At 57.7% G+C, this 10,367-nt stretch overlaps 1 protein-coding gene across 2 annotated transcripts; it reads left to right on the top strand.

Moving 5' to 3' along the window:
* The first annotated feature begins 6,671 nt into the window (after nt 1-6,671).
* NHLRC4 (NHL repeat containing 4) lies at nt 6,672-9,937 on the top strand. 2 transcript variants are annotated; one of them, XM_035312474.1, is made up of 2 exons: nt 6,672-7,225; nt 8,838-9,937. In XM_035312474.1, exon 2 carries the CDS (start codon nt 8,857-8,859, stop codon nt 9,910-9,912), a length of 1,056 nt encoding a protein of 351 aa, XP_035168365.1. In that variant the 5' UTR covers nt 6,672-7,225; nt 8,838-8,856; the 3' UTR covers nt 9,913-9,937. The 2 variants fall into 2 exon arrangements, with proteins under 2 accessions (XP_035168365.1, XP_035168364.1); XM_035312473.1 differs by having other exon boundaries at nt 6,674-7,225; nt 8,841-9,937.
* Nucleotides 9,938-10,367: the final 430 nt, after the last annotated feature.

The following is a 10,367-nucleotide window of genomic DNA, read 5'->3' as shown; positions in this document are numbered from 1 at the left end:
TGGGGACTGCTGGGCTGTGGGGACACGTTCCTGCCCACAGCTCTTCCCGTGTCTGGCTCCTTCTCTTGCCTTTCCACAGAAATGAACTTCCCTCTGTCCCCTCGGCCTCTCCCCATGCAGACACAATGCATGTTCCTCAAAACAACACATGCCCCTGTAGGGTACCCCTCCCACAAGCTCCTGCCCACTACTCCTAATTCCCCAAAATGTTGCTAAATGGGACAGCAAAATGGGTGAGGCGATGCTGCCATGAACCCCACTGCTCAAGGGACAAAGACCCTAAAAACAGCTGCAAGGGGACTTTGGGATACGGGGCTACCTGGCCTGTCCCATGCTGGAATGACCCCGAGCAGCTGCTCCCCTGCCAGGTGGGGAGCCAACCTCCCTGTCCCCTGCCACCATGCTGGGCAGCGTCTGCTCTGGCCAGGAGGTCCCCATGCCTGGGCCAGGCTTTCATGGGCTTCTTACTAGCACGGTGGGTGTAACATGCTCTCCTATGGCCCTTTTTTCTCCCCTCCACACACTGTTCAAGAGATGGCGAGTTCTCCTGCCAGCAGCCAGGGCCTCCACTGACTTGACCTGGCTGCTCGTTACCACAATGAGAAGAACCCAGATGGAGGCAGGAGGAGAGGCAAAGGGGACAGAAAGCAATGCCACAAATAGGGGACCCATGCGGCGCAGCATGGGAGCTTTAGGCACTGGCTCTTCTCTGGGCACAAAGAGGACAATGCTACCATGGGTGGCTGAAGAAGGCAAGCCTCACATGCAGCCTGGGGCTCCCAAGTGCTTTGATGGACCCAAGAAACAGAAAAAGCTGACTCTTCTCACCAGATTGCTCTCTAAACAAAGCTTGCAGCTTGTTAGTGGGGTTTATTTCTCACTCACCATGGCCCTTCTATGGCCAGCTCCACATCTTCCTGGTGGGTCATGTCCTGCTGCTTCCCAGCATGGCCCTGGCTCCATAAGGCTAGTGAAGATCAGACCTGACCATAAGAGATCCCAGGGCTTGAGTGCAGGATGCTCGATCCTGGAGCCCAGGAGAGGTGGAGCTGGGTCTTTCTTTCTGGGTTTGAACAGCGCTGTGATCTTTGGATGCCATAACATCACCAGCACAGCAGCCCTCTCCATACCAAGCACCTTGCTCACACTACCCACTCCCAAAAAGTCTATCCATCTCTCTCCAGCCTCTTCTGCCACCCTGTGCCCCTCTGCCACCCTGTGCCCATCCTGCCACCCCACCCCTTCCCATGTCCTTCATCCCACAGCTCTCCCCTACACCAGCATCTCCCCATCCCATCTCAGGGCTCCCTGCTCTCTCCCCCACACCAGCTTCTCTGTGCATTTTCCATGCCAGACCTCTCGCCCCTGGCCCGGGGAGATGCACAGAAGCTGGAGCTCTGTTTTCCTGTGATATCCGTTCCTGCCCACTTGGCCCTTACCTCTTCTGAGAAACATCAGGACTTCTGGGTCCCTCTGCCTACCCTGGAGCCCCATCTCCTTCCAGCCCCGAGCATTGTGTTGTATCTCCCAGCAAATCTGGGGCACCTGGGAGTGCCCGAGAGACACTGGTGGGGGAACTGGGCTCTGTGACCATCAGCCGTGGACTACAGCAGGAGGTCACTGCCCCCGCCACCAGACGGTGCTGCCTTTCCCCCTTTTCAGCTGATGTATTGCTTGAACACAGGTCACCTCCCCTCCCCTCCATCCCCCCACCCCAAGCTGGGACCCACCCTGCTCAGCGGTGCCGGGGTGGCAGCCGGTGCCCGCAGCCCCTGCTGCATCGCTCACGGCCTCTGCCGCCTCCGCAGAAAGCTGGAGGGCAGGCGGGAAGCAGAGGCCAATCACACTATTTATTGTTCACAGTTCTACGAATGTACAAAACAAAAACCAAACCATTAAAGGGAAAAACCTCCAAGCGGGGGCTGCTGCCGTCATATTTGTTGGTGCTGGGCACTGCAGCTCTCCATCCCAGAGCCGCGCACCTCCAGGTTTCGGGGGCTCAGGGTCAGCCACCAGCGGGATGGGGCCAGATGCTGGCACTGGCTGCACGCGGTCAGTATTTAGATGTGCGTAGGGTTCTTCTGCCAGCTCAGCGCTGAGACCCCACCTGCTTGTCCCACCGCCTTGCCTGAAGCCAGCTGTCAGCAGGAGAAATGCCACGCAGGCCTGGTGTCTGGCTGTGGGGACGGTGAGCGTGGCTGTCCCCGTCCTCAGAGCTGGCAGCGCAGCACTGACATCTCCAGCTCCCCAGTGCTGGCACGGGAAGGAGCAGAGAGAAGAACAGGGGGTTGAATCCTGCACCCCAGTGGCACCCTACCTTGCCCCCCATCCCAGTGGTGCAGCACCCACTGGAGAGGACAACTCCTCTTCCATGGCCACATGGGGCAGCCCCTGCCCCGGGGCTCCTGCTGCGTGGCCCTAGGTGCCTCCAGGAGGCAGCCAGCCCATGGCACCACTCCAGCTCCAAAGGTGGAAGCATTTACCTTTGCATTTAAATAATGGAACTACCGGGGTGCCTTATCCAGGCTGCAATCTGCACCCTGGGGGCCCTCGGCCCACTCCAGCTCGGGGCCCATTACATGGCTATTTGGTCACCCTAAAGGCATCTGATAGCTGACCATTACCCGCCCTTTAGGGCCAGCCCACCTGATAGCCATCTTCCTCGGTCACGGTTGACCAAAGTCCCCCGGCTCACACATCCCCCCTCAGTTTCCTGCAGCACCAAGGCCAGTCCCCGTCACCCCCTGGAGGACCCCGCTGAGCGAGGCCGAATTGTTCCCCGTCCCTGGCGAGGCCAGCAGCCCCCCTTCTGCGGGGTGGGGGGACACGGGGTCACAGCAGGTCCCCAGCACTGTGCGGAGCCCAGCAGCTCCTGGTCAATGGAGCTGCACGACTTTTATGGGTTTCTTACCCCAGGTGGGTACAGCTGCTCCTTCTCAGGTATTCCTTCTCCTCCGGGTTCAAGAGCAAAGGACGGCTCGGGGATGGAGGTCGGGGGGGTGGGGGGGGGGAAGTTTCCTAATAAACAACCCTCCAGGGAAGGCTTATCTCGGGCAAGGCAGTAGGAGGAACAAGACTTCAAGGTTCCTTGTGCAAGAAGAGGTTGTTGCTCTCCCCATCCCACTGGCACAGGGATGTGGCCCCAGGGAAGGTGGGAGCAGAGCTGGGACCCTGGCAGTGGGTTTGCTGCATCCCAAACCATTTTTCCAGCCACGGTGGCTTGGCTGCGCCCACCAGGGCCAGCAGCAAGAAGCAGATGGAGGCACAGCCCTGCGCCCAGGGGACGAGGGTGCTGCCACAAAAAGCCGTGCTGGCAGGGTGCTCGCTATGCCTCCCAGGCTCCAAGAGAGGGGCCCGGAGCGTGTTGCACGCCGAGGCACACAGTGGTCAGCAGCTGGGGGGATGTCGCGGTGAGGTGGGACCCGTGCGTGGCGTGGTCAGGGTGCTGGGCGCTCACTCGTGGCGGTGGGCTCCCAGGTGGAACCAGCTGGGCACGAGAAGTGGTTCCTGCCCAGCACAACCAGTTCTCTCCTACCTCAGCACAGGCAGGACGGAGCTCGGAGCAGTGGAAAGTTACCGAACATGGACTAAAGAAGGGCCAAGGTCGGCAAGGAGATTTCTGAGCAGATGTGTGAAGCTGCAGAGAGGACCTGGAGCAGAGCTGCTCCGTCTTGGGCAGGAGGGGGCAACGAGCTGGCTTTGAGCTGAGGGCAGGAGGCCACACCAGGCTGGGGAGGCTTGGAGCTTGGACAACACATCATGAATTGCCCCAAAGGGTCCTGCCCTTGCCTGCCTTGTGCTTCCCACCCGGGGAAAAGGGACAGGGAAAAGCATGCAAGGTTTTCTTTCTGCCAGAGGAGTGCATGCTGTGGAGTTTCTCCAGGACCTTAAGCGAGGAGAAGTGGTGTTTTCAGAAGCATGGAGCAAAGTGTCCTAGAAGGTATCAGCAGGGCCAGGAGGGACCAAAATCCTCCGTGTCCCCTCCCAGGTCTTCTCAGTCCCTGCCCTGCCTGGAAGCACCTGCATGCCAGGAGCGAGCAGGGCAGGATGCAGACCTCCCCACCTCCACCACCCCAGGTAGAAACGTCCCCAGGGCTGGTGGCACATCAGGGAGCAACCTGCAAACAGCGTAGATGTGCTGAGACCTGGCCAGGGGCTGGTCTGCAAAGCCGTGCAGCCCAGCAGGCACTACGCACAGTGCTCCCCACTCGCCCTGAATCTGCCCCTCGCAGCCCTTTGCTGCAGCTCCTGGCATCACAATTGCCTTGGCGGCACTGCTGCCTCCAGACACCTTGCTGTGTCCTGGTGACTGTCCCTGAGCTCTGCTGGGACCACAGCTCTTGAGCTGCTGGGATGAGAGTTGTACTCTCCATCCCCCTCCATGTGCTGTCAGAGTGGGCAAGCAGGCAGGGTGAGCCAGCCCACCTCCTCAGCTTCTTGGGAGGAATAAGAGCACACAGGGTACAAAATTTCCCTGCTGCGTTTTTTTGCCCAGCTCGTCTGTTATTCCAGCTGGAGGTCTCCTTTTGCTGGTCCTGAACGTCTCCAAATGGATGAGAATGGCCCATTTGTGTGTGTGCGCTCAGGGCAGAACCCTTCTGCCTTTGGAGTTGGATCAAATGCCCAGAGAGTGAAGCAGGGAGAGTCTGAGTACTTGGAAGATTTACTGGGAGCAGGTGGGAGAGAGTCTCTCAGGGGGCAGACAGTCCCTGGGGGTGGCCAGGCAGAACAAGAGCAAGTGCGAGAGCAAGAGCAGGCCTCCCTCTGCTCCAGGGGATGCAGGAGATGCTGGGCACCAGAGCCAGGTGCCACCCTAAAGCCACCCATGGCCCAGCACCAGGCTCCCACAGCCTGGGGACAGATGAGGAAGGGGTGCCATGGGGAGGCTGCCTCCCAGGCAGCCAGGCTCGCCCATGGGGCAGCTCCCGCAGGGAAGGAAGGGGCTTTGTGCCAGCGCCCAGCTGCTCCGCACAGCTTTTCTTGGGGTCAGACTCAGCAGGGAGCTTGGTGTCCTGAAGATTAACCCCCTAATCCTCCGGTGAGCCCCATGAGAGCAGGAGGCTGTGCAGGAGAAACAGGGCTTTCTTATCACTTTGCCAAGGGAGCCCAGCCCCTATCAGACATGAGAGAATCTCCACCATGGGTTAGCTGACTGCCAGCGGGGACTCTGGGGTCTCACAGGTGGACACACTGTCCCAGGGCCAGGGGCATGGCAGTTTTAGGACTTCCCACCCAACGCTCTCACGGCAGTCCTGGGACCCCGCTGGCTGTTGGCACAGAGGCACAGGCACGGTGCCTTTGATCTTTGGGGTAATTAATGTCCCTCAGCACCCTGGGTGCCCGGATAGATGGAGCCGCCTGGTGTCTGTGCAAAGACACAACAAGCTCGTGTTCGGCTCTGGCACCACGGGCAGCCGGACACCTGCCCGCCACCCTGCTTCAGGTCTGTCCGTGAACACTCAGCCAAAATCTCCCCACAGGGACAACGAGCCCTCCATGGACACAATACCCATCCGTGCCCCCTCCCCTCTCCCCAGCCCTGCAGGTGTCACCTAGATGGCTTTGGGATTTTTTTCCACAACTCCACGTCTAGGTAGCAATCCCACAGTACCAGCCTCCTGGCACGTGTCTACGGTGCCAGGTGGGTGCTGTGCCCATCCCCTGGGCACGGGGGCTGGCACAGGGCTTGAGCTCCCCGGTCACTTGTGGACACCGAGTCCAGAGCCGATAGCCCCAAGTCAGGGGAGGAAAAACCCCGAGGGGAGAAGTTTTCTGCTAATGCCTGCCGGTGTCATGCTCTGGGAAAGCCTGAATCGCACCCAAACTCTCTTCCCCCTGCTCCATCTCCAGCGCTGGCAGCCGGACCGTGCCCCTCTCTCTGAACCCTGCAGCTCCCGGTGCTGGCGTGGGCATGGGCTGTGCCATGACACAGGTGTCTCCTGAGGTCCGGGGGTGGCTTTGAGACGGGTTGTGACAGAGGCACGGTCCTGCAAAGGTGAACGGGAGCCCCAGGGCCAGGCTGTGTTTGTTTATCCTGGTGATGGAGCACACGACGGCGAAACAAAAGGTCAGGCCCTGTTGCCCTGGGAGATGGTTTTTGAAGCTTGCCTACTGTCCTCAGATGGAGTGGCGCCGGCACTTGTCACGTCAGGTTATTTTTGTAGTTTTGGCTGGTCTGAAGCAGCCCCCCAGACCCCGTGAGCTTCAGGAGCACACCGATAGGACCAGAAGGGCCCCAGGCACCGAGCCAGGAGCTCTGGGCTTCGGAGGCAGCTCCCTGTCCCGCAGCTCCCACCACCAGCCAAACCCAACCCCCTCCACCTCCAAGCACCCCAAAAGGCGGGGAGAGCCTGATCCAAACTTCATTATCTTTGGCCCATCTGAGTAATGGACAGACCAGGGCCACATTTAAGGCAGATGCTTTGAGCTTATCCCTGGCCAGACTGGACCGAACATTGTGCAAAGGCAGGGCTGCTGCTGAGGGAGGGCAGGCTCTGACCAGCACCTTGCAGGTGGGACCCAGCTGATTCCGCTTTTACTCCCCACTCCCTTTGCTTGAGCTGAACCCATAAATGCCACTTTCAACCCTGAACATGACCTTCCCCAGCAGAGGGGAGCCAGGGTTGAGCCACGTGGAGATCAAGAGCTGGGCTCTTTCCTGAGAGATTCTCTGCTGCACCTCAAACCCTGGCACTGCAAAAATCCCGTCTGCTTCTGGGAGCAGTGACACTGAGGCACCCAACCACACATGGCACAGGCTGGGAGCACACAGGGAGGCACGGAGAAGCAGTGAGACAAGCCAGGAGTCCTGACCCAGGGCGTGGGACTGTCCCTGTCCCTCCTCCTAAAGCTGTCTCACTCAGGTGCAGCATATCACCCCCGTTACAGAGACCTCTGCATAAAAGCCCCAAGTTGCCACAACACCTGGGTACCTTGGGGTCACTCCTCCCTGGATGCTGGAGGAAAGGCACCTTCTCTCTGGGCACAGGACCAGCAGGGAATAAAAGCTGCGTGTATCAGCCCTCGTCTTGCTGCTGCTGGTTGTCAGCACGAGGAGCTGTCGTGTTTATCCACACTCAAGGGCAATCGTCCGTCACTAACAACACAAGGCAGCGCAACACCCTCGGCCCCGCTGCCCCAAGCCTGGCGAGGGAGCAGGACAGAGCCAGCAGGAGGGTAGTGCCACCGGGCAAGGACGGGCAGCCCTGGGACATCCAGACAAGAGGTATGAGCTGGGCTCCTGGCCATGCGTGCAGTCCTTGAGCTGTGCCAGGGACAGGCTTAGGACCATGACCGAGCAGGACACGCCACTGGGGTCCGATGGCACTTTTGGGTGCCCAGCGTCAGGGAAGCCAGGTGGATGCTCCTGGCATTGGGTGTGCTGCGGCAAGTCCGCCTCGTGCCTGCCCAGCTGGTGACTCAGTTTCCCCTAGTGTAAAAGCCATTTATTTTGGATTTTGAACTTTGCTCGGTGCTGAAGGAAGACCCCGACACGTCCTGACTGCGGCAGAGGTGGAGGGCTGGTGGAGAGCTTGCTTCCACCAACAGGTCCCTGCTGCCAGAGGCCAGAAGCACGACCACCGTACCTGCACTTCAGGGAACAAGGTGGGAAAGCTGTCCCCAGGCCCCAGATCCAGAATTTGATTCCCTCCGTGTTCACACTCATTCCCTCTGTCATGTAGTTGCATTTGGTATTCCTGCAAGTACTCGAGGAATGAACTTTCAGACAACTGAATACTTTTGCACCTGGGAAGGACAATTTGCCTCCAGGATGCCTTAGCCCAGCACAGGTCTTCAGCTGTGGTTTGGGGAAGCTTTACTTTTGCAGGCACCAAAGACCACATGCTACCAGACGATCATGGGACACGGGATAATCAAAGCGAAGCAGTGGCTTGCAAACAACTCAGAACAGCTGAGCATGTCCATTTATAATAATAATTACAACCACATATAAAGCAAAATTAACTTCTGTCTCTTCAGGAACTTTAATAGGGGCACGTTTTTCTTACCAGCTCCTGGCTGTGTGTTAGAGGCGATACCATATCCAGCCCCTGGAGAGCAGATAGCAGAGCAGGGCTGTGGTCTCTGTTTTTTTTTTTTGGATGTCTCATTCCTTAGTACTTGTCTTCTTAAAACAGAGGAAGAGTGGGCAAAAGAGAAATTGTGGTTCTAGTGGTGGCTCTCACATCTGACAGAAAGCTTGACCGATTTCTGAATTGGTTGTGTAGGCTGAAACTGGCTGCCAGATCAATACCTCCCTTTTTCTTCCTGCCGAGGCATTAGCTGTTTCAGGAACCACTTAATTTGTTTAGAAAGGAAGGGGCTGCCTTTAGCAAAGACATACACTGGCCAAGTGTGAAATTGTACCACATTAGGGTGGAGGAAGAGTTATCCTCAGTTTCTCAAGTGCTAGAATGGACCGAGAATGCTTTGGGGAGATGTGGCTTACAGAAAATAAGGTCAAGAAGTGTTAAGGGCTGAGAGAAGCCACTAATCTCATGAACTGGAGAGGTGCAGATCACATCCAGCGCACTCACATGCAGGGCTCTCCCTTACGCATAAATCCTCAGGGCAGAACTGTCAGCAGCCAAACTCCCACCAAAGCCCATGGACCTTTTTGGTTGCAGATCCAGCTTTCCATCTCTTCAATTTTTGTGCCATCGTCCCTGTTTATATTCTGAGCACATAATTAATGGGACGGGCTACAATCCTGTCTCTGTTGCATCGGGGTGAATGCAGCCCAGCACTGACACCATGGCCCAGGGCGGACAGCAAACACCTGAGCTCAGGGCATGTCCCCAGGCAGGGCCAGTAATGGTCCTATCACTCACTCCAAACAGGGACAAGAGACTTGCCATGGACTACACTCTGGAGACCAGCCAGCAGAAGGAGAAGCTTCTGAAAGCCATCTACACCCTCCAGCTGAAGTCAATCGCCACGTTTCAGACCGCCAGCCCTCTGCTGAGCAGCCAGCAGGGCATGGGCATGGTGACGCACCACCACGTCCACCAGCTGGCAGACAAGACCAAAAGCTTGTGTAGAGACCTGGACAACATCAAGAACCTCCTCCACTACTGCCAGGACGACCTGGTCCGGCAGATCCCCAACCCCACAGGCAGCCGCTACGGGGCAGTAAGCGGAATCCATTGCTCCCTGGAGGGCTCCATCTACGTGACAGCCGAGGGTGCTCCCTGGGTGCATGTCCTCAGCAGCACAGGCCAAATGCTGCAGTCCCTGCCCTGCCGGCAAACGGGGATGGAAAGCGGCACTTTCCTGCCAGAGGACGTGACTGTGACTCGGACAGGAATGGTGGCTGTAGCCGATATGATAAACGGAGCTGTCTGGGTCTTCAACCCTCACACCAGCCCCTCCAAGGGGGAATGGATAAAGATCAGAAAGGTTGGTTCCCCCAGGGGCATTGGAGTAGACTCCACGGGCAAGATCTTAGTAGCAGACTATGCCCAAGGCCAAGTCCACAGCTTTGCGCTGGACCGTGCCTTCAAGACATCGAACATCCGCTCGGTCCCCAACCTGCAGGGGCCTCGCTACCTCAGCCCCGCGCCCAACGGAGGCTTTGTGATAAGCGAGGAGTGTGGAGACGTCAAGGTGTTCACGAGCAGCCATAAGCTCGTTTGCTCCCTCAGCAGCAAATACGGACACCAGTTCGGCAACCCAGCAGGGGTGTGTGTTGACGTGGAAGGCAGCATTGTGGTTGCAGACGAGCAGCGCCGCACGGTCCACTTGTTCCCGGAGAGCGGGGCTCCTGTCTGCTTGGTGTCCACAGGGCTGAGGAGACCTGCCGGCGTGGCCTGCTCCTCCTTTGGGCACCTCTTTGTGGCAGACACAGGGGAGAATTGTGTCAAAGTCTTTAAGTACCATGTGAGGCCCCGCCAGCCCTTGGGCACTTTGTGACAACCCCAGCCTTTGTGACAACTCCCGCAGCCCGGCATCGTCCCCACACTTAACTTTATTGCCCTCCAGCTTCTCCAGGTGGCAGAAGCAAGGACTGGAGCAACGAAGGATTGTCTCTGTGCCTCTTGAATCCACCAGAGCACCTAAAGAAGGACTGAATTACTCAAAACCGAGAGGGTGGTCATGCACTGGGACAGGCTCCCCAGGGCTATGGTCACAGCACCGAGCCCGTTAGAGTTCAAGAAGTGTTTGGACAATGCTCTCAGACGTCTGCTTTAATTTTTAGGTAGTCCTTTGTGGACCCAGGAGTTGGACTCACTGATCCTTATGAGTCTCTTCCAACTCAGGATATGATTCTATTAAAAATGGTTGTGCGTTGGTGTCTTGGAAACTTGTTATCACCACCCCCTTGCGTGTCTTTTCAAAGATAAAATATTTCTCTTCCACACACACAC

Source organism: Oxyura jamaicensis (genome assembly GCF_011077185.1).
Source record: "Oxyura jamaicensis isolate SHBP4307 breed ruddy duck chromosome 14 unlocalized genomic scaffold, BPBGC_Ojam_1.0 oxy14_random_OJ72250, whole genome shotgun sequence".
In the NCBI taxonomy this organism is placed as follows: domain Eukaryota; kingdom Metazoa; phylum Chordata; class Aves; order Anseriformes; family Anatidae; genus Oxyura; species Oxyura jamaicensis.
Note: the sequence above shows the minus strand (reverse complement) of the source record. Positions and strands in the feature narration are given on the sequence as shown.

Coding starts and splice junctions, on each gene's coding strand:
- NHLRC4 (XM_035312474.1), top strand. CDS start 8,857: ATGGACTACACTCTGGAGACCAGCCAGCAGAAGGAGAAGCTTCTGAAA.